A 25,265-nucleotide genomic window follows, 5' to 3' on the forward strand; every position below is an offset into this window, starting at 1 on the left:
GCAATCATGGTTTATCGTAAATATAGTAAATATAAAACTTAAATTTGATGTGGTGTCGTGGGACACCAGGTAGGAACAAAGTTCCTTTGGCTAATGTAGAATCGACACAATTTGTAAAAAAAAATCGTGTTCAATTTTATGTAGGTTTTCTTGATTTTTCTCTAAAATTTTGCAGATTAGTTTTTAATTAAGTACAGGAAAGTATTTAGGAAATTCAGTATTTTAGGAAATAATAAATTACGCAAAATAAAAAAAAATTGTAATCCAAATTATCAATTAAAATAACAAAATATATCTCTTTATTTTTGTTTGACAACATAAAATTTCATAGAAATAGAAATAATTACAAAAGTCGCGCCTGCGCACGTCTCATTTAACGGTTTTATTCCGCGGACTTTTTCTTAAGGTTTTACTATCACATTTTTTTCAGTTCGGTCCCGCAGCAAAATCCCTATCTCCTCCAAGCCTGCCGTAAGGAACTTCGTTCCAAAAATAATCAATACTAAAGAATGTTTATTTTATTAATTTATTTTATTGAATGTCAATCCGAAATTGAGATACCCAAGTTCTTGTATAAATAATATCTATTACTCTCGGCTGCTCATAAGTTCTCGTCTTTTTCCTTCAGTTTCAAAAAGCTTATGTCTCAATTGTAACATAATGGCCTTGTTTCTTTTCTATAAAATATTTCACCAAAAAAATAACGTGTTATATAGACAATTAATAAGCATGTGACAAAAATGAGATTGGCCTATTCACAGTTCAAGAAATTTCACAAATAAATTGAAACCAAGCAAATTATTATACTAACAATATCTTAAGGGTTAATAAAAGACAGCGCGTAAAGTGTAAGCGCGTACACCTTCTTTAAAGGCCGGCAACGCTCCTGTGATTCCTCTGGTGTTGCAAGAGATTGTGGGCGGCGGTGATCACTTAACAACGGGTGACCCGTACGCTTGTTTGTCCTCCTATTCCATAAAAAACAAGTACAAGGGATGACATTTGATCTATCAGTTAAATCATTTTCTTATTATGTAGCCAATGAAAAACAGCCTCACCTTTGCGATTTAGTCATTATTTTAAGTTTTATGTAGTTATGCACTTCATTCACTTCCTGCTTTGATAAACGAAATCTAGCGAAAAAATCAATTTCATCTAGGTCCGTAAGATAATCGACACGGAATTTAAATATACGCATTGTTGGTATTTGTTGCGTGGAAGAATAATCTAACTCTTCCAATTTATGATCAATCAAATCGAATAAATCCATATCTAATAATTTATTATAAGCTACCTCTGAAATTCCTTGAAAGATGCACAAAACAACAACTGTTAATAATAGTAGGCATATAATATGTATAATGCAACTGTCAAGTAACCGTGCTAATTGGCAGAAGACGCGGCAAGTTAGTTACGGGACAGTTAATCGTTAGATTAGTGTTACTTTAAGATCGTGAAATTCGCATGTTATGTTACTATTGACTTTACTCAATGATTAGCTTACTTGAATGTGGTGAAAGAGGGCCTAAATAGTATAGCACCTCTTTACAGGAACCATGTAACATCGAGAAATGTATGATTTGTCTAAAAGTATTGATTTCCGCTACCTACACTAACTACATACCGCAGGCGAAGTGGCAAAGTGTGGCAACTAATACTACGCCCAAGTGGGCGTACTCGAGCCAGTCTCGAACAATGTGTGACGTTGACGTGCAACATGTTCTGTTAAACTAATAATTCAAACTAAAATGCCGGGTTGCGTAGTAAGACTTTGTAAAAATAATACAACAAGAAATAGGAAAGGCACTGGGATCACATATCAACAGTATTTTAAATTTTATTAATTTCAATGTAAAATAACACGAAGTGTATGTTACAAAATTTTAAAGATGCCACGTACATAAGTATCTAATAGTTGCCGTAATAAAAAAAGTATTATTCTTAGGTAGCGCGGTATCTAGTTACCAATCATTATTCTAACACAGTTTTTATTTAATTTGATATTTAAAATCAGTTGTACTTACCGCTAGAACACAACATTCTCGGTCTATAATATCACATTCTTGCTCAATTGCAAGAGCCTCTTTCAATTGTTGTTCGTTTTGTTCCATAATTTTTGCCAGCTTTTGCTTCTCAATCTCTTCTTCTTCCGCTCTCTTTTGTACGAGTTCTTTGTTATAAGCGTCTAGTATTTGTTGTTCTGGTATAGTTTTAAATACATTTTACTCCAGTATAAAACATTTAATGTTGAATAAATTATTTCGCTCTAGAGTTATATGAGCATTTTCAGGTATGTAGGTGCGGTACTTACCCTGAGCGAATAATTTCTCATAATCATCCCCAAAGGAGGTTAAATTAGTTTCATAGACGTTCATCTTAGCCTTTTCAGACACGTGGCAGATATTTATCATTGCCAGTTGATTCATCCCTTGAGATATTTTCATTTTCAAGTCCTAAATAGTAATGATCTAAAGAATACAAATATAAATATACTAAAAAGGTTGTCGTAGAAGTATTTTACATGATATTAGTATTATGAAAGTACAATGATCTTGTGATGTATCTGCCAGGATACAATGATATTTAAAAGTATAGATAGGTTACGTAGACAACATTCGGTGTTTGTAAATGATACACTAGCGCACACATGAGTAATTTAACATTGCAATAGTACACTACATTACAATTACACGTCAAAAAGGAAAGTAAATGCAATTATCGCAAGAGAAAAAGATATACCTCTAATTTGCTAATTGCTTCGTATTTGTATAGAAAAAATACAGTTAATTCATCAGATATGATTTTTTACCGTATACAGTGATTTATGCCTAAATTACGATTCATTCATGAGTTCATGTAGTAAAAGCTATAAAGTAGTAAAACTGCATTGAAATTAGGTAGATAATGTGTCATTGATTTTATAAAAAAATAATCGAATATATTGATTATAATACGAGTATATAGCCACATTGATGATATCAATTATTTATACATAAAATAATAAAAAACATACAGACACCAAAATAAAACCGAAAGGAATCTACAATAAGGGTCCCATTTTTACAATTTTACCAACGACGACTCCCAAAAAGTTTTAAGATTACAATTATTATTTTTTGTATCTTATATTATTTATGAATGTCTTTTTGTTGAGGGTTTATTACAATAAGGTAATGGGAGAAGAAAATGATCCATTGATTCTTTTGCAGTTAGCAAGTGATATACTGAAAGGGACAGTGTTACTGAAAAAACTCCTACGTAAACAAATAGCACTCACTGTCTACATCCGCTACCTACCCTAAAACTTGTTTTAGTAGTTTGATAGTTCAGCTACCTATATACGCACTTGTTTATTAAAAATTATTACATTTCGTATTACATTCACTGCAACAACGACTTTTTTACATCATTTCCTAAAATATTCTACCTCGATCATCTACCGCAACAGACAGCATCAATATTTTGTCATTTCTTTACGTTAATCTATGATCGGCTTGGCAGCGATCGGCGTTGTCATGGCTACATATTTATTTTGTTAGTTAAATAATGAAATCAATTAAAATGTTATAATTCATGATTTCTTAACTGTGGTACCTATGTAATTATATGATTATTGTTACTTGCGTAATTAGTGCATCTTCCCATAACACAAGACGGCATTTTAATGTTGTACCTATATCAAATTGTAAGCAATTCTGTCAACAACAAACGCGTGTGTACCGTTTTCGTATCGAGAGAGCGACTACGACCAAACGAACCAATTGACCCAATTTAGGCGATTGATTTTCGGCGCGCTAGTGACATATCTACCTCTTTTAATACTATAATATCATTGCCAGGATATACCTAAGTGCCATACCATTATATTATTGTGCGACCACTGCACTTCACTTCCTCTACGATAAAATTTATCATTTATTTTAGCGCATAAATCGCAATTAAAAGTGGTGGTGATGTTGGTGGTTATCAATAATTCGAAACGTGCTATTCGACCTCTCAACCATTACATTTGAGAATGGTGGTCGCAGTTTCTTCAAATATAGTAGTAATATTTACCTTGAATTGTTCCATTAGGAGTGTATTTTCTGATTTAATGATTAAAAGTTCGTCACATAGTCGACGCTCTTCGCTACGAGATAATAATTCAAACTTTTCGTTTTTCAACTTTTCTTTTTGTGCTGCAAGATATGCTCTTTTTATTTTGTTGGATAATTGAAGAACATTATAAATTGATAGATAAAGTTTTGATACACTTTGTATGGACAGTTAAAAAGTATATTTATAAAATATATTTAGTAAATATATTTGAAACAATGGGCGCCATGACAGTATCTGAGCTTCCATTCCTTCCATCCACAAGAAACCATTTATTCGTTGATGCTCTAATGCAACTTTGAAAACTATATAGGTATGAAGGATTCTAAATGTTAGCCCAATTATGAATAAAATATTGATATTTATAAGATATTTACTAAAAAATAAAAGCATAAAATACAGCAATCGGCCTTCTTCACTGAAACAAAATCAGAGTTAAATCGAGCTGTTTTTCAAAACGATTCACAAAATCTAATAACTTAAATTCCTAGCAAACATCAGCTGATATAAAGGTTTTCTTTTTACGTAATAAATCACTTTCATTATAAAAAACATCTACGAATTTTATTGCATCGTAATCATCTTTGGTATATATAAGAAATCCAATTCAAACCGATCATTCTAAGTCGACGGATTTAACGTACGTACCTAAATTTAGTCTATAGTTCAATTCCAGTAATGTATCGTTTATTGCCATTTTAATATCCAAATTATTGTGGTCAACTCTCAACACATCTATAATAATTAAGATCGAACTTCGTTTCCTAGTTCAGTGAAATTGAAACAATTTGGGCGGGATTCGTATTTTTTTTTTCAACCATCAAGAACATGCTGTTGTCCATACTGCATAAAATATTATAGATTTAAATAAATATACTATATCTATGACTATACCTATATAAATAAATAATTTTAATAAATACTTCATATTTTAGACTATGATAAAGTATGTAGTACTTAGTTGTAAGAAGGAGTAATATTTTGTCAAACTAATGTGTTCACTTTTTGTCCACTTCGCCTCATTTTTGACGCTAAAAATACGCCCATCATACATGACTAATTATTAGCATAAAACCTTTAGTTTATTTTCGAGCCTGTTTGGCATGCAATAAAGTGTCTAACTATCTCTCTAAACGTCACAGCGCTGACCTGTGACTTAAAAATGCAAATTACAATGATTACTTTAATCATCCGTTAACTCGCTTCCGAGTTCTGGATCAGATATGCAAATTTTACGATCGAGTCACTTGCGAGATTTCGGTGTTTGTATGAGTGGTAGATTTAGCGCGTCAAGACTCAAGTACATAGGCTGCACTAAAAGTATCGGGATGGAATATTTCCACTGTTCCTGTCATATTAAAATCTTTTTGATTGAAAACTCCTCGGTTTTAAAAATCGAATACCATTTATTTATTTAAAAAAACATTCTCGGTCTTGTCACAAGGTCTTTTCAAACTTGTTTAGTCGTTGAGAAAATGGAATTGACTCGAAAAAATTCTAGAGCGATGATTTATTATGACTTTCGAAGTGGTTTAACACAAAAGCAGTGTGTTGACCGGATGATTTCTGCATTTGGTGATGAAGCCCCATCCAAAACCACAATTTGTCACTGGTTTGCTGAATTTCAACGTGGCTGTGTCAAGCTCAGTGATGATCCCCGTCAAGGTCGTCCAAAAACTGCAGTCGCTGATTGAGGAAGATCGACATGTGAAATACCGCGAAATTCAGGCAACTTTAGACATTGGCATGAGTCAAATACAAATAATCTTGCATGAACAATTAGGTGTAAAAAAGTTGTTTTCCCGGTGGTTACCGCATTTGCTCTGTGAAGAGCAAAAAGCGGCTCGCGTTACTTGGTGCGTAACTCTCGAGAGATTCCACGCAGGATCCTCAAATGCGGTATACAACATCGTATCAGGTGACGAATCTTGGATATTCGCGTACGAACCCGAAACAAATAACCAGTCACGAGTTTGGGTGTTCGAAAATGAGTTAAAGCCAACAAAAATTGTTCGTTCACGGAGTGTTGCCTATAAAATGGTGGTCACGTTTGTCTCCAAAACCGGCCATGTTGCGACTATTCCTCTTGAGGGACAAAGAACGGTTAATGCAGAATGGTATGCTAGCATTTGTTTGCCACAGGTCGTTTCTGAACTCCGTAAAGAGAACTGCAACCGCCGCATCATCCTCCATCACGACAATGCGAGTTCTCACACCGCGCACAGAACAAAAGAGTTTTTAGAGCAAGAAAACATAGAATTATTAGACCATCCGCCGTACAGCCCCGACCTAAGCCCTAATGATTTCTAAACTTTCCTTAAAATAAAGAATAAATTGCGTGGTCAGAGATTTTCATCACCTGAAGAAGCTGTAGACGCCTACAAAACGACCATTTTGGAGACCCCAACTTCCGAATGGAATGGTTGCTTCAATGATTGGTTCCATCGTGTGGAAAAATGTGTCAAATTTCGCGGAGAATACTTCGAAAAGAATAAATACATTTTTAAATAGTAATGTTGTGTCACTTCCTTGATTCCCGAAATTTTCAGTGCCGCCCTCGTAGGTACCTAACTCGAATGAAGATGCTTAGTGCGCAATGTTTGTAACTACGAAGTGGTAAAGGTTAGTATAACATAAATGACTTTCTTAATGATAGCACAAATTGGGAATGGAGCGACCGCCTTCAGGCTTTTAAATAATAAGTTTAATTATACAATGTTACTTTGTAAACATATTTTATGATGAAAAAAAAAGCCCGCTGAGTTTGACGCGCCCGTTTTTCTTAGGCCTGAGGCATTCATTTTGGAATGGGTGGTAGATTTATTGCCTTTCAATAAGTGATGTCACATCCTATTTTGAATAAAAATATTTGATTTGAATACCTACTAAGATTGGATAACTTTGCATTACGCAATCTGAGTGACTGCTGGTGAGTTATAATTACTGCGATGAACAATCATCATCTTGTATTTGCTGCGATTAATCTTTAACTCGAACTCAAAATTTACTCGCTCCGTCCTTTAAGAAGTCTCCCATATGGTGTGCGCTAGTTGTAAAGCGAACTGTATAATGCGCATAAAATTGCAATTTGTAACCATCAACTTCAGCCCTACCTGTACAATCAACCAAAGCGATGCGTATTATGAACGGTTTTTGCTTTGAATAGAAGCTGAATGGAAGACGGTGATACAATTGACGGAGGCAAGCACTGAGATGGATAAATTGCTAGATAGAATCTGTATACAAATGATTTAAGTTTTTCTTTAGTGTTAATTCCGCCAATATTTGTTTTTAAAACAATTCGACACGTGTTTCGCCTCTACACCAGGTATCCTCAGGACGTGTTGTCTCGCCAAAATCTGGCACGAGACTGAATTAAATGAGTTTTTTTTTTTTTTTTGCGCCCAGACAAAGGGAAAGGGCTACCCTCCGGGATTACGAAGGGAGGGAGGTGGTGAATGCTCATACATACCAACGCAGCCTAAGGCTGCGTTGGTTATGTGGGACTCACGTAAGAACCTAAGTGCCTACCCACTAAACACCACCTGAGGTTGGCTTTGGGCAGTGTGCCCTCTAAGCCTTCATCGTAGGCGACCATCTCTCGGGGAAGAGAGGCGCAAGCGGCACTCCCTAGGGAGTGTTCGCTGGGAAAATTAAATGAGCCGGAAGCCGCTCTTTTATACCCTCGTCCCATGAAATGACGCGCTGTGATTGGTCGGCTGTTGTGACGTATTACCCCCGGAAGAGACACGTAACAAAGGTGATGGCACTAAATTTGTTTGTTCATTCAACAATGTTAACATGTTATTTCTAGAATAGATCTAGATAGAATCTGGCCGAACTGAGGCTGTACCTTTTTCGTAAAGACGCCTTAGAAGATGCACGAGAGGAGTTTCGGCGTGCCCATCTCTATAAAAGTTTTCCACAAAATTTATTTTACAAGTCAACAAACTAAATGACGTATATTGGCTTGTTGAAATCTGGAACTTGCATGAAATATTTATTATTTATTTATTTTATCTATCTATGGGTAAAGTTTTTTTGGATATGTCGCTAGTTGACTATCATACATTTAAAAACAAAAAAATATATAGACTTTAAAAATAATAGCTTTCCAATAATTAAATATTAATTGCAAAACAATTTAATATCCTTATCAACTGATTAAACGTGAAGAGTGAAATTGATTTCTGAGAAAAATAAATATAAATGTTTTTAAGGCCAGTGCAAGTAGATGTATGTCAACGTAGCTGTTAGTGCTTTGATTTCTTGATAGGGCATTTGTGACGTAGGTATCTCTTCAAGCCTGGAGGATATGTAGATTAGCTTTCAATAAAAAAGTGGAATGTTTTCTACAGTTAATCACATAGATGTCGATCGAAGTTCATACTAGTACGATAACACAGGTATCTCTAGATTTGATATTCAAACACATAGCATATTATACTGTAGCGTCAAGTGTGTAAAGAAATCTTTCCACGTACTCTATAGTATCTACATAATGAGGATCAATGATTCATCAAAATAGATTTATAAATATTGTATAGGTAACTACCACAAATCCATTAAATACCAATTTCTTAATATCATCAAGAAATGACAAGGTCATTTGAGTATAAAAAGAGAGTTCTAGAAAGTATGCCTGGCCCGCGCCAAACATGCAGGTTCGTGCCACTTACACTCGCCACCTGTAGAGACTGTAGATAAATAGATGGCGTCATCGGCGTATCAACCATATTGACGAGCGTTTTCATCAATACTGGTTTAATTCCAATAATTCTTTCACTGGTAGATATAGGTTTTGATGATCATATCAAAATATGTCAATATTTTAATAGATTTGTTAGCGTATATGCGTGTAAACCCTATAATTCATCATCACAACTCTGTTGTATAGTATGACGTATTGATTAGAAATTGTTATAATTTCTAACCTTTACGCAATACACAAACTTCCAAATTGTCAACCCCAACGTGATCAATTTGTACTTCATAGGCATAATTGTAAGAATGTTTCGGAGATCTAGAAAGAAATCAGACTGATTGATTGTTAAATAAAGATTATAATAATTCAAATCATCAGAATAACTAACCATCATTTAAGTGAACAAGTGATTATAAATTATTAAATTTGTTTGTTCATCATTATGGTGACTAGTTACGAATTGGCTGCACTGAACTACGTAGGTTGTATCTAATTGGATTTACCAAATACGTATAAGATTTTAATTTATTACGGTCCCAGCTCAATAGGGACCATAGAGCTGTGAGCTCAAGAGACAATCCACGGTCAAAGTCGTATCCTGGCCTTACCTATGATGGTACTTAGATGATTTTTTGATTTTATACCTAAGAGTTGGAGATACGTAGATCAGGGTTGTAAGGGTCTTTCGATAGAATTGGCTACGGTTTGCTTTATCGAATTTATTAGTTTAATATTTTTAAATATTTTTCAGAGTTATGGTTTTCTCATATTGTATTATCACTATTTCGAACCAAAAAGTATAATTATCTTCCCAAGTTTACACGAAATAAAATTGCAAACACTGAAAGATTTAATAGATGAAAATGACTATGAAACTTTACTACTGAAACCATCTAGAAGATGGCTGCCAGAGGGCGAGATTCCGTATCCTGGTTATTGCAGAGCCCCAGGTGGTGAAAAATGCCTCCCTGTCCTCTGCAATTGTAAAAAATTATTGGAAATATGGATGAAAATAAAAGACAAACAGAAAAATTATAATGGAAATAATCATTAATATAAAAACTTTGTATATTATTGTCCTCTTTCTAGCTTTCATTAATCCTATTGAGATGAAAGGTTGTTCACCAAAATAACTTTTCATAGAGGATAAAGAAAACCCAACTAGTCATTTCACCGCTTCGACAACACGTCCTTTAAACCCTCGCCTAGTATCTCGGAATATTGTGTCTCGAAATCTCGAGCGATTGCTAATCCCGTGGTCATGTAGATGGTAAATCCAAAATGGCTTCAAAGAAGATGGAATAACAGAGCAAGGTAATACTTTAAGCCGGCCCGCATTCTAGCGCTGTAGTAAGCGCAGGTCCGGCTACACATGGAGTACTTATTGCTGTCATCTCTGGTATGGCGCACCCCCGTATTTGTTGAAACATTTGCCAACGTACAACGCAGTACTGCTCGGGGTCCCAGCGCTCTGTGAACGGCTAAATCACTTGGCGTTACGTAGAGACGTCACTTCTTGTTTCCTGTACCGCATTTATCACGGGGTGTGTTCCGAATCCACACATCCAGATGTATGGCGGTCCTGCACAGTGCGGTTTTCACGGATTGCTCTTCCACGTATTACAAAGCAGTGGAATCAGCTTCCTTGTACGGTGTTTCCGGGTCGATACGTTATGGATGCCTTCAAACGGAGCGCGTACACCTTCCTTAAAGGCCGGCAACGCTCCTATGATTCCTCTGGTTTGCAAGGGAATTCCGGTTATGCCCAGATTGTGGTATTTTGATCTGCTCGAATTCACTTCAAGATCAAGAGGAAGTTCGAGAAGGAACATCTTTAATAAACTCAACCCCTCAGTTAGATTGTTAGTGACACAGTCGCTGTGTTAAGCGACCGAATTAAGATGGTCGCGCGGACAGACCGCGATACGGTCGCGTAGCAGAGAGCCTCGCGACCGTCACTTTTGATACAAACGGACTGTCGTGTTAACGTAACCTAATTTTATCTTGTGTCAATTGTATTTCACGAATTAAATTAATTAATTACAGTCTTCTTTTTAATTGGAATCCCTTTAATCAAGACCAGGGCACTGGGCGCCTCCACAGATGAATCATTTTTTCCTGTCGATTCGTTGTTTTTACAATATGACTGCACAAAATAACTTATCTTTTGGCCGCCCTAACACAAACTGCTGGGTGTGTGTAGTATATTGTGGAGACAACATGCCTGGGCCAGCAGAGCAAGAGCCAGTGGGGATGTCCCTGCTTTAGGTTACGGTCGATCGCAAAGTGCAAGTTTGACAAAGGGTTCATATTTCCTTGTATTAAATAGAAATTTAAGTAAAGGACCATGCATGAGTGAAATGAAAATAAAACCGAGTTAAATTAAACAACATACATGATTAAAACTTAGTCTTATATATAAATTTTTTTCTTTTCATTTTGCTTTTACATTACTTCTTGTGTCCTTACTGGTAATAGTTGACAATAAAAGTTACATTATTAATAATCAAAGACAAAAATATCTTAAATCTCCACTGACCAGCATAAATACCACTGGACAGATTGTTCCTTATGTTTTTGTGCCTATTTGAAGCGCCACTTTCGAGCGATCAAAGAACTAATTTTGACGTATAATACAAGAATGGCTGCGAGTGAAGCGTACAATACTCTGAAATATTTATGCATTTTCAATTAATTCGGTCGTTTTCCGTGTTATTTATACCTCAGGAATGAACGTTATAAAGTACACAATTTTTTTTTTGTAAATGGTTTCCCTATCGATGTTTGTTTAGCTGAGGTTTTCAAGACTAGTTTTAGTACCGCACTCTCGCTATCTGGCCAACAGCGCCAAAATGGTGAATATCAAACAGGCACAAAAGCACTTTGACAGACGCCAGTCAAGTGGTAAATAGTAGAGGTCAGTGTACATATCAGATAGTAAGGTCGGTTGTTCACAAGGCGCCGCACGCCACGATTTGCGATCACGATTTAAGATACGAAACACTGCACTGTTCGTTCACTATAGTAAGGCCACCGGGCTGAGACAAAGAATGTAAACAACAAGTTTTAGGGCTTCAAAACATTTTTATTTGAATAAATTATTTACAATTTATGGATTCCCTATTCTAATAGCTGTCGTCTGTATCAGACAAAGGTGATTTGTCGGACGTGTCCGAATCAGCCGTATTTATGACAATATACATAATATCAGTCAATATCAGTCCGTTTGTTTACATTATTTATCTCCTCTCGTTGGCCTAGGTATATACACAATTCTGCAATGACCATGCAGTGGCGTTCTCTGCTCTCCGCGTTAGATGTGTCCCGACAATAATCGCCAGCAAATTTGCGTAATTAGGCTATTTAAGAAGGAGTTGTTTTAGATTCCTCCACATCTAAGCGAAAGACATGTTGGAGAGTACTACGTGCTGTAATGAAAACAGTCTCATATTTACACTCCACTGCTTCTTTTTTAATTTTTTATTAAAGTCAAAATATCAAATCAGAACTTTTTATCAATTTTTCACACGAAATTGTACTAAATTATATTGCGCGCTAAATATTTAAGAGTAAGGAAAAACGCGTGAGTCAACAAACAACTTGTTTCATACAGCTGTTAAATCGTCATTACAAAAAAGCCGCGTCGATATAGCGGCTTGACCGAAATATCTTTTGTAAATCGTGTTGCGTGTAGTGTTGTCGTGCACTGAAAAAACGATCGATAAAAATGGAGATCTGAATAGTGACCACAATTCTGTCGTATTTCGTGTAGAGTCGTCGACAAACGCCACGCTTCATCGCGCCAACACAATAAGAACATACCTGCCATACGATTTATTCACCAGTATTGGACCTACTTCTGTTAAAAGACAACTTGCGAAACCGTTCAGCATATTGTATAAAACTGCACACCTGCGCATTATTTGAGCTGACGGTTCAGCAGACCAGATCTTCCTATCATTGAACCCCCGCTATATTGATAAAATTAAAATGCTGTAATATTAAATACTCTAAAAGTTATTTTAAATAATTTGTGTTACATCAATAATTGTGATCATTATTATAAACACAGTGCCACAATAGCAAGCTAATAATAAATTCTTATGCTGTTACAAAGATATATTAGAACTCCTGCCGATACCAGAAGCACCGCCAAAAATTTGCTTAACCAATAAAAAAATATTTTACATTCTCATTAGTCTTGCAAGAGCCTTACACACTGTGTCCTCCTTTATCGCGTTTCTTCTCAACTTGAGTGAGATAAAGCATGAATTAGGATAAAACCTAAACTTTTCTAAGCAACCATAGATAAATAGGAAAGTAGACTATAATCATAAAAACTAATATCAATAAAGTAAACAAATGAATGCTAAACAATTAAAGGATTAATTATACAAATTAAATTTGCATCCAAAATTTGTGAACGATGCGGGATTCAAACTCGCGACCTCTCGAGTTACGTTCGAGCGCTCTTTCCACTCATTACAATTATTGAGTAGGTTATCTAAACTGTAAAGTAGATCCTGTAGATGAAGCCACAACCTGAGAGTTGAACAAGACATACCAAGATTTACGAACCATGTGTCACTCAAACGGTTGGCTCAGTGGTAAGAGCGCTCGGATGAAAAATTATCCTTATACTATTAGTGGCCACGATGCAGTAACACTTGATCTGGTTATGTTCCAACTGGACGTGGTAATTTATTGATGCTTGTCAATCACAATATAAGAGTTATTAGGGTTACAGAGGTATTCAAACTCAAATATTTAAGGTCATTAAAACCTAAAATTGTTATAGTTCTATAAAGCATGCTCTGGTGCATCCTACCACATTTTTTTTATTGTATTTAACTACAATTAAAACGAATATTTATTGATAACACTGACCAAAAACACTAAAAATAATATGCCTAACTAACGTCATGACAATTCATCTTATATTGTGCTGTAGTATTTATCTACAAAAACATTATGTACAAAATTCATTAGTATTGATATAAAACTACTTGGATCATTAAAACAGATTTTTTTTATTATAATAAATCATAAACACTAAGTCGTAACCTAAACTAGAGTAGAATTAAAAAGAAATATTCTGTTGTCTATTACTCTACCAAACCAACTAGGCACTGGGGTGGAATGTACTCTGTGTCAGGTACTGCTTTGATTTCACGATTTGCGTTTCTGTACTTACTTTATTTTGTAAGATCTTATTTTAATAGTTAAAATTTTTGTCTCTTCATCAGCAATTTCTTTTTTAGCCATTTTGAACAGGTGCGGGTGACATAACATCTGACAGGTGCCTAGTTGGTTTTGGTGGGGTAGTAATTATGTGCACAACACTTTATTTCATTGACTTTCTAAATTTCATCTACCTAAGTTTGTATATTTTAAATAAGATCAAAAAATAAAAATAACACATTGTTTATCACCTTGTTTTGTGGCAATTATCAAAAACTCAACAAAACGCTAGCTGGTCTCAAGTTAGTGTATTTTTAGAGCACAGAATATTTAGTTTAGTCCTGTTCAAATCTGGGGAAATGATAAACGAATCTAAACCCATAATGCTAATATTTCATAGTTTTATCCCAACAATATTTTTCGTTTAAATTCGACGACACTTAATCACTAATGCAACTTACAACTACCCTCACTAATAAATAAAATCGAGAACAGTTCCAAGCCACGTTCAAATCCATTGATCGCGTGATTTCCAATGACACAATAATATGGCTAAATCAGGTCAAACTTATCCTACACACACTTCCGGTTACAAACACCTCACATGTAGGCAAGGGGCGGGGTGCCCCGTTACCGTACTCAGTACGGATTGTAATATCCGCCGCGTCTAATATATGGTCTGCGAACAAAAGCCAGTTAGTTTTAACTGCTATCAAACTACATTACAAGAAAATTACTAAATCATTATTACAGAATATATCTTTAATAATAAATATTCAGAATGTATTCGATCATAACGCTTTAATCAATATTATCTAAAATGTTTACACTTCCACTTGATAGATGGCGTTGTAATTAATTGTGTTCACTTTGCATCGCACTATAACTATTTTCTACGAAAGAGTGTATAAGGCCGTTTTTTGTGGAATAGGCTCGTCAGTCATCTCGCAGTGAGGTACTGAAGTTTTAATAATAGTATCAATGGATGATTGTGTAGTTAGTACCGGTATTGTACAAAATGTATATATGGAATTACTTCACTTTTAATTATATTTTCATAGTTTATGACGAGGGACTACTAATTAACAAAGTGAATGTGATAGAAACACATTCAACACATGAGTTGAAGTAGCAGCTGATGCAATCATGAATGAAATATTTTGTATTTACACCATAAATAAATGTAATTGTGTGTTAAGTGTTGCAAATAACTTTTAAAGACATGCCAAACTAAATATGAAAGCATAGAAGCTAATGTGGGAATATTGGTGTTGCCAATTAGATACTGAAATGTATCATAAAGGAAAAATATATTATGAATAGTCATATTCCTAAAAAAAAAATTCATCTGATAATGAATCATCATTTGTCTCAAACAAAGAGTTTGCAAGTCTTGCAGCCAAGTGTACCGTTTACAAGTTAATGTTAAGTCAATAAGCATACCTAGTAGTTTGGCTGTCTACCGAACCTTTGCAGCTAGATATTTGGAAGCTTTGAGAATTCACAAAAATGAGGCATGGTGTGATAAGAAAAATATTTTGCTTCCAAAATCGACAACTTTATAAACATTTATATAAGTTTTGGACAATTAACTTCAAAATTAGTACCCATCAACACAATGTTGGTTGTCATTTATCTTCCGGAACCCGAAGCTAGAACTGCCCTATACATACTATCTAAACTTGTTACATATATGATTTTACTAAATGTTACCATGTGGGTGACAATAAGTATACCTACTTGGTTTATTTTTTTTTATTAAAATCACTTATTCATGTTCTTTTATTAAAACTTAACTGAATTTTCGTATCCAATGTCCTGTCAAAGCAGAGGTAATTTCGGACTTTGTCTAAACATTTACTCTTCGTTGGTATTTACTATATGGACAAATAAAATTCAAAAATAAAAATTTAAAGTTTGGATTCTTTTATCATCCTGTGATCTTAACAACATAGTAACAGATTTATGAATAAATCCTCATAACTGGGAGAATTTTTGCAACATTTATGATCTTCTCAGAGATTTGGTGTTTATGGTTGCTACCAAAATATTGCGAAATTATTTTAGCATAATATCTCCTCCAATCAAGTATGGCAAGTCACATCTGATAGGATGATTTTGCTCGTGAAAAAGATACCAGTATGGTCAATATCTGAGTGTTTTCTGTGCGGCCAAATTATTCTGCAGAATTATATAGTATTAAATATATACTTTTCTCTAAAACTACACATTCGGCCATTCTATGAACCAACCCAGAAAATTACTGCACTAATAATTTCCATACATGAACAGATTGCAATGCAATGATAATATTATAAATAATATATTTGCATGCTCATAAGAAAAAGGAAGGATGCATTATTAAAATACAAGTTGTAGTCACAGAATTTATTCTACATAAATACAGTTATAACATAAATTTTCAAAACAAAGCTTCAAACAAAAGAATATTTCATGCAACTAACTGCATATTGAAAATATTACCAATACAAAACAATGTTTTATATGACAACTAAACAAGCATTTTACTACTTATTTTTTAAATAATAGTCTGTATACATAAAAACCATGTTGCGGCAAAGTGATGCTATATTGATAAGCAGCACATACAAAGTCAGCATTAAGGATATGTCTATATGCAATTGAAAGGAAATCTTCAGACATTCATAAATATATATTTAATACTAGGGAACATATACAAATTACAACAGATTGAGTTTGAAAAGTGTGTGCATGAGAGTCCAATATATACATATGGTGTAAGTAGATATAGACTTATTTACCAAAATGGTCCCAAAACCGTACACTGTTTAAATATTTTTAGTTACTTAAAGTAACTATAATGCTATGTATGCCCTTAAGTTTGTTGTTGGTATTCTTCATCTGTATAGGGCATATTTCTAAAACAGTGGTAATATTACCTTTACTTCGAACAACTTTTACTATCTGAACATCTATATTTGAATTCATGCTTTCAATTTATATGAGCAGCAACATTTGTATAACTAAAGTTACTCCCTTTCAAATCCAAATATTTTTATTAAAAATAGGATGTGATATCACATATTCAAAGTCCAAGAAGTATGCGTCAGACCTGAGAAGAATGGACGCAATAAACTCAGTAGGCTTTTTTTTTTCATTTGTTTCACTCCATTCCAGGATACTCCACTAACTGCCACAACTTACTACTCAGTGTGGATATATTGAGCGAAACTCGGTCTGTGGCCACTTGGAAGAGATTGGCCACATAAAAGCTTTGTGTACTTAATAAGGCAATGCAGTAATTCACTACACTTGTTTTGCCCTTCTAGCCTCACAAAGCCACTTGGGGAGTTAATTACTTTACTTTAACCTTTTTAAATTATAAAAACATGGACTCATGCACACACCTAAACCGGATACAACACAGATAGTCTCTACACATAGAGTATAAAAACAGTTAAAATAAGAATTATTATTAAATAAACAATGATTTATCAATTTATATAAAACATATAGTATGTAAAAGCTTAGCCCATGTAATTTAGAGTCTAGGAAGATACACATTATGTTTAGTAATTGAAGATGGTAAAAATTTCACAGTAAACATAACATTGGTTCCAACATGGTGTAGTACATGTGCATGTGTTGCAAATACTGAGTACCGCTTATCTGTGACATTACCCACTACATGCATGAATCAAACAATGTCATTTCTATTAAATTATCATTTTCTCCCTACATTATCATTAGCTTCAGTCAATTGTCGATATAAAATGCCTTATACAAAGTAATAAATGATGTTTTACACTCTGTTCTAAATACTTCTAATCACTAATGGTGTTATTACAAAAAAGTTAAACATGTCGAATATGTTGTTTTTTTCTTCCTGTTGTTTAGGGTTCAACAATCTTTAGAAATTGCTTATATTTAAACACAAGTAGAAGCTTGTCTAAGTTGTGTCTGACAGATAGATGACACCTAAAAAAAAATGGTGTTCCATTCCTTAATTGTTCCTGTACACTTCAACTTGTGTAGTGTTTAACGACGTTTTAGTGAAACACAAGCTATTTCTGTTTTGTAATAGAAGAAGATAAACTCCATTTCAGACACCGTTATTGATAGGTCACTGACATTGTTATAGTTAGGTCACTGTCTAACAAAACAGGTGTCTATGTTTAAATATTTTTTTGTAATAGCACCATAAGAAACCAGAAACTCTTAAATACTGCTTTTGTTTAAATCAGAAACTCTAAAATCCTGCTTAGCACTCATTTTCACTTTGCAAATTCTAATAAGGAACCAAATCTGTTCATGGTTGCACTGTTGTTCCTCTTATTTTAAACGACTGCACTTTCTTATTTACATTAGTTTTTATTTGACCCCAAACCAAAACCAACACTATATGAAATATTTCCCCTAAAGTGCTTATACTTGTCCCATTATATAAAAATATAATATGTATGCCTAATGTAGATCATTTTTATTTACGGTAGCAGTAGAGATTAATTTGGAGAAAATGGTATTTTTGTTCAAAGTATAATTCAATAATTATCAATATAATCAATCAGCAAGTATTAGCAATGATTCTCTTATTTCAGATTAAAGTAAGTCTCAGGTAAGCGATACAATTAATATATTAATATGCTAGGTCAATAAGGGTTATACCTGCCGCGGCGACCAGCCGGCCGGAAACCTGAGTAGTATGGTGTGTAACCACCGCGGTAGCCCCTGCCTCGTCCTCGGCTGCCACGGGGGGGACGGTTTGTTGACGACAGTCCTGGTTTATTTGTGCGTTTAGGCATCACCTGTAATATAATCCTCTGAGTTAAACACAATGCATTTTCATTAAAATTCCAATATATTTCAAACAGACAGGCTGCTATAATTGGCCAAGAGTGAGGATGCAGTGTGGCGATCAATTGAACAAACTTAGCTGTAGAAAACAATAAGTGAGATCAAGAGACCGGCAGGAACTTGTTGTTTAAATAACTTTTTTTTCTCCCTGGTCAAATTCACGGTCATAAAGGGTGTCTCAGCGCCGATTTTAAACTTTAAACACGAATTTCTCGGCAACCTGCGGGGTTAGCTGGAGGGGGGTCGTAGCGTTCGATAGGTGACGAGTGCGGATTTTTTAGTCGCCATGGCGCAGTGGTCTGGTGTGCAGCGCGCGTACGCAGTAGAAGCGTACTTATGCAATGGGTTTTCGTTGAGTGAAGCACGGCGTAAATTTTGTAGTCGCTATGAAATCCGACGTTTGAGTGATGCCCCGAGTACTCAATTAATTAAGTCGTGGGTAGAGAAGTTTAGAGCGACAGGATGTTTACTAAATCATTCAATTGGACCACGAAATAGACCTGTGCGATCGATTGCAAACATCGACATCGCCGCTGCGGTCGCGGAGCATCCAAGACGCTCATGAAAACATGCTGCCTCTTTAAGCCTCCATCGGTCAAGCATTCAAAGAATTTTGGCTTTAGATTTAAAATTACACCCGTATAAAATCCAAATTGTGCAAAAAATTAAAGAAGAAGACTACAACAAGCGAAAAATTTACTGTCAGAAGATGTTAGAGAATTTTTCGGAGGAAAACGGGGTGGACAACGTTTATTTTAGTGATGAGTCACATTTTCACCTCGAAGGGTACGTCAATCGTCAAAATTGCCGTTACTGGTCATCCAGCAATCCAAAACAAAAACATCAAAAAGTATTACATAGCCCCAAAGTCACTGTATGGTGTGCAATATCGGCGAAGAAAATCATCGGGCCGTTTTTCTTCGAGAATGACCGAGGTGCGACGGTTACAGTGACGAGTGAGCGGTATATTGACATGATTAATAACTTTTTTGTACCTCAGCTGCAAGAAGAGGATATTGACAAGTCTGATATATGGTTTCAGCAAGATGGGGCCACAGACCACACTGCTAGTGTCTCCATGGACACACTAAATACGTTATTTCCGGGAAAAATCATAAGCCGCTTTGGAGACATATTGTGGCCACCCAGGTCTCCCGATTTAACCCCCGCTGACTTTTTTTATGGGGTTATCTCAAAGCAAGAGTTTTTGATACCCTTTTTACAAATTTGGAGCAGCTGAAGACTAAAATAACGACAGAAGTGAGAGCCATATCAACGGACATCCTTCGGCGCATCTCGGCAAATTCGCGTGTCCGATTTGAAGAGTGCATTCGCCGTGATGGAAGACATCTTGACGGTGTAATATTCCGTACATAAAATCCGCACTAATACACTTTAATTTACTACGATAAAAATATTATGAATACAATTTGTTTTTTTTATACAAATTTTCAAAGTTTAAAATCGGCGCTGAGACACCTTTTATATACTAATTTCTATCCATACCACAGTCCACCATTCCCCAATAGTTTTCCATGTCTCAACCACTTTATTTTCTAAAGTAACAAAATTACAACACACATTAAAGAGAAAATTTACAATAATGGATGCTAAAACAATATATTATGGGATCTTCACATCTTACTGAGTATGCAGTAGAGATATGAAAGAAGCTATAACTATAACTATTTAAACTGCTAAATGACCATACTTTGCACACATCATAAAAAATAATTAATGGATCACATCTGTAGTACAAATATTATATCAGGGTTGTGATAACATAAATGTAGTTTTAGTATCTACTTTGTTTTATGACAATAAGGGACTAGACAAGCAGGACATTCTGCTGATGGTGATTGATACACCCTGCCTATTACAATGCAGTGCCACTCAGGGTTCCAGCTGCACAAAAACTTCGCTAGTTTCGAGACATAAGATGTCTCATTTGCCCAATAATTTCACTAGCTACAGCGTTCTGACAGAAACACTATAATTACTTACACATTACTGCTTCATGGCACAAAAAGGTGTTGTTGTGGTACCCATAATCTAGGGAGCCTGCTACTACTAAAGTGCCAATATTACCTTAATTTGGCGACCTCTAAATAATGATTCATCCATTGCCATAGCTGTCTGTACACTGTCTTTATCTCCAAATTCAATATATGCAAATCCTTTAGGGTGGCCATCAAACTTATTACACAATATTGTAACTCTGGAAATGGGAGATATTAATTAACAAAGAAACATTATATTACAAAGATGATATAATATTGTCTTCTTTAATATAAATCTATTGTTTAGACATTTTTTATTTGCTAAAGTAATAACCCCAGCTGTACCTTTAAAATATTCTTATTATTAATCTTAAATATTAGAACAACATTTCAATGGCAAGTTGCAATTAATGCCAACAGTACAGACAAAAACTTTGGTGTTCATTGATAACCTAATACTGCCACCTACTAAAAAGTAAGTATTTTGTTAATTACTTTAGAGATTGCAGTTTGTGAATAGAGGGTGTAAGTGAAATAAGTTTTCGTCATCCAAAATGATGACATTGAGCTAAAAAAAATCTGAAATATTGTTAGTAATCATTAGGTTTATCACTTTAATTATGCATGGTAATGAAACTTAAATTATCAATGAATACCTCAATTATTTACTCTATTTTATGTGAATTCCAATCAGGAGTCCAAAGCAAACATTTATAGACCCTCGCAATGGACCGCAAATATTGTTATTAAAAATAGCCAAGTGGATTATATATAAATTTCTAAAAATAATTAATTCTGCAAGTGTTTCAAATGGTAAAATTTTGTATTTTTGCATAAATAGGTAAAAACCGGAAGTACATCTAAAAACTTATTTTTTCGAAAATCTCTTCAAACATCATAAGCAATGTCTACACTTAATTTCAAGCCAATCTATAACTCTTAAAAATCTTTAGTTGAAGTGCTCAACCTTAATGGTTAGAAAAATTTGGATCGTGTACTGTCGGTCATTATTACAACACACTCTTCAGTCTCATGAGGTTAATTATACATTGAAAGGAATATTTCTATACTTTTTTTCTCTATCACCTGCCTTCTGACACAAGGCTATAATCAAATTAAAAAACATGATAACAATTAAAAAAAACAATCATCAATTTCAATTACAATGAGGAAAGCACAGGTGCATGTTTCTCTGAGAGATTATATGGTGCAAGTAAATTTCTAAACTCCTTAATAAATCTATAAAGTTAAGCAAACCCACAGGATTAATTACCACTTTTACTTAATAGCAGAACTACATATTCCTTTATTAATTAGATCTGGGTATCCCAGGGCAATATGATGCAGGTACCTTCAAAAAAAACCTACTTAAAATGCCAGCAACACTCCACGCAAGAGATTGTGGGCAGTGGTGATCACTTTTCATTCCACTATGTGACCCCACTTGTATGCGCTCTTCTTCGAAAAAAATGTATTAACAATAATTAATTGAATAGGGACATAAAGATATACCTATTAATGGATCCACATCCATGGAAATGCTGCTCCAACTCTTCAGCTGTGGCTCCATAGTCCACATTGCCAACATAAACTGATCTATTATCTGCTTCTATCTTCTCCTCCAATGACATATTAAGGGGGCTTGCTGTGCACCAAGAGATATATTATAGTTATATATGGCTTCACCACATAGCTTATATATTATATCGTTAAACTCATAAACTACTGCACCAATTGTCATGCTGTATTCACCAATGGATAGTGTGATTCTTGAGGAAGGTTTTATATAATTTATATACATTAACAATATTTTTTGGAGGTGTCAGAAAAAAATAAGCTGTTTGGGATCTTTCAATGAAAACATTGGCCACCCATTAAAAGGCATTTATTTCCTCAAAATTTATTCCTTTAGAATTCTTTTTGATGTCATTTCTGATTGAGATATATAACAAAATAATGTATGGTGGCATTGTGTATCTTATAAAGTACTTAACAAAAGTCTGCAATGGCATATATCTATCTCTTCAGGATAACATACTATATCCATTTTAATACTTTAAAATTAGCAATAATAAAGTGTTAAACTTGCAATAATGTAAAAATTGTTTACACAAATACAATATTAATTCTTATCAGTTTATTACCTACTACCTATGTATAAAATCATTAATTTCCAATGGCTTTAGACTACATTCTTCCCGAATACTTAGGTACATTACAAAACAGTGTCTGTCGGGTTAGCAAGTATAGTATAAATAATATTTGCTTTCTTCAATGTTAACATTAACTAGTAGTATAAGAAAGTGAGATTGCAGATACTAATATATTGGCAATAACTGAATACTTAGTATTTCTTGGAGCTACAAGATGCAATCAGTCAAATGAAAGCACTAAACTTATTTTTAGAATATTTTTCATAATAACATCAAATATAGATATAGTGTTCACAACAAACAAATTTCAAGCCAAAATACCACATAGCAATTGTTTTGAACTTACTTAGTCCTGGTGGACTACCCATACTCATAGCTTTATCAACTTCAGTTTGCATTTGTTTTAACTTTTCAGCCTCCTCTTCCATTTCTTGGACTCTTGCCTTGATGGCAGCCAAGTCAGGTACTTCTGTACCTGAAGCTTCATCTCCACCCTAGAATTGTTGCAAACTTATAAATCCAAAAGATCATGAACACAAATGAGGTGCACCAAATAATAATGTAACCATTAAAATAACAAATGAATAATAAGACGGAACAGCACGTATGGAAGTAATAAAGTAACCTTCATTGTTCAGGTTATCAACCTTAAACTATTTCTTATTTGAGAAAATATTATAAGCTATAAAAATGTTTTTATACGAAATTATAAATTTATCTGTAAAATAGACCTTACAAGTTTTCCAGAGACAACGCCTTCACAGTTCACATAGCGTCGAATCTAATATATAACGCCTGATAGTAGCGCCACTTCTTCAATGTTGATATTTGCGCTGTCAAATGCATTACGCGGTTTACCGCTATAATTTGAATTATTACGAAACTTATCAAAAACTCACCCCTAAGCTATTATCGTTTATATTTAATGAACCATTCGTTCCGTCTAAATGATTGTTTTCCATTGAATCCAAGTAATCGCTATCTGCCATTGTGTATTGTGGTTAAGCAGAATTTATCTGCTTTGAATATCTCACTATTCACACTCTCTGTTCTGTTCATGTAATATTATTTATATATGTTCCACTTATATACACTCAGAAATTACACAACATACTTATTATGAGAATTGAGAACAGACAACAGAGTAGCCCTCTTAGTTCTAACGTACCGGTAACCAATTTGTACATAAACTTCAGGATTGACTAATGTTATTAGAAATATATGGTTGACCTTAATGTTCTAAAATTCGTAATAAAATTGAGCTTATAACCTACTCACAGCATTTTAACATAAACAATATTTATTTGGATTAGAAATGGAAAAATTTATAAACAAATTGGGTACGCCAAAACCTTTTGACAATTCAACGTCTTACGTCAGTTGTCAATGGATAAGTAGTAAGTACTCTAAGTAGCAAAGATTATATTTAGGCCACTGACCTCTACTAATAATTGTGTACCTACTTGTAAATAACCTAGCTGTAAGTTTTTCGAATAGAATAAAAATAAAATACTAGTACACTGGACTGGCGGCTGTCAAAGTGTTTTTGTGCCTGTTTGATTTTCGCCATTTTGGCGTTGTTGGCCATATAGCGAGAGTCTGCGGTACTAAAACTAGTGATGAGCACCTCAGCAAACATCGATAGATTGTGGGAAACGATTTACAAAAAAAATGTGTACTTCATTACGTTGATTTTTGAAGTATAACATGAACGAACGAACGAAATTAATTCTAAATTTAGGAATACTTCAGAGTATTGTACGTTCCTTCGCAGCCATTTGTATTATACGTCAAAATTCGTTCTCTGGACGCTCGCGAGTGGCGCTTCAAATAGGCACAAAAAATATACTGTCAAACTTATGGAACAGCCTGTCTAGTGGTATATATACAGGTCAGTTATTTAGGCACATATGAGTAGGCATCATAATATATTCAGATTCTACAAAACTTACAACAAATTATTGTCAGTGACACATTGCCACAGAATACTTTTACTCTAACGACACATTTCCGTGTGTGTGATCACAAACACACAGATAACTGTAAAGATGGTAGGCCGCATCAACCGTTAATGAAAAAAAAACTAAAATGTATGAAATTTTCATTGCCTAATGTCAATCAGGTTGACACAAATATAGCAGTAAAAGATTTTATAATAGTCGAAATATATGGATACAGCCGTATTTTTAGGCATTACATTCGATACCAATTCAGTGGGGTCCTCATATTACTCACAACTCACAAGCCGAGCGTAGCGAGCCGCGGTAACGGCCGGCGAGTGCCACAACCGAATCG

The 25,265-nt window shown here is 34.5% G+C and overlaps 1 protein-coding gene across 1 annotated transcript; it reads right to left on the minus strand.

Annotated features, from left to right (window-relative positions):
* Nucleotides 1-11,194: 11,194 nt before the first annotated feature.
* On the minus strand, nt 11,195-24,340 carry LOC126972191 (polyadenylate-binding protein 2). Its single transcript, XM_050818821.1, has 6 exons — nt 23,870-24,340; nt 23,317-23,464; nt 22,330-22,462; nt 20,906-21,035; nt 18,629-18,768; nt 11,195-14,660 (listed from the first exon to the last, which is right to left on the minus strand). Exons 1-6 carry the CDS (start codon nt 23,957-23,959, stop codon nt 14,621-14,623), a joined length of 681 nt encoding a protein of 226 aa, XP_050674778.1. The 5' UTR covers nt 23,960-24,340; the 3' UTR covers nt 11,195-14,620.
* Nucleotides 24,341-25,265: the final 925 nt, after the last annotated feature.

This window comes from Leptidea sinapis, chromosome 25, assembly GCF_905404315.1.
Source record: "Leptidea sinapis chromosome 25, ilLepSina1.1, whole genome shotgun sequence".
In the NCBI taxonomy this organism is placed as follows: domain Eukaryota; kingdom Metazoa; phylum Arthropoda; class Insecta; order Lepidoptera; family Pieridae; genus Leptidea; species Leptidea sinapis.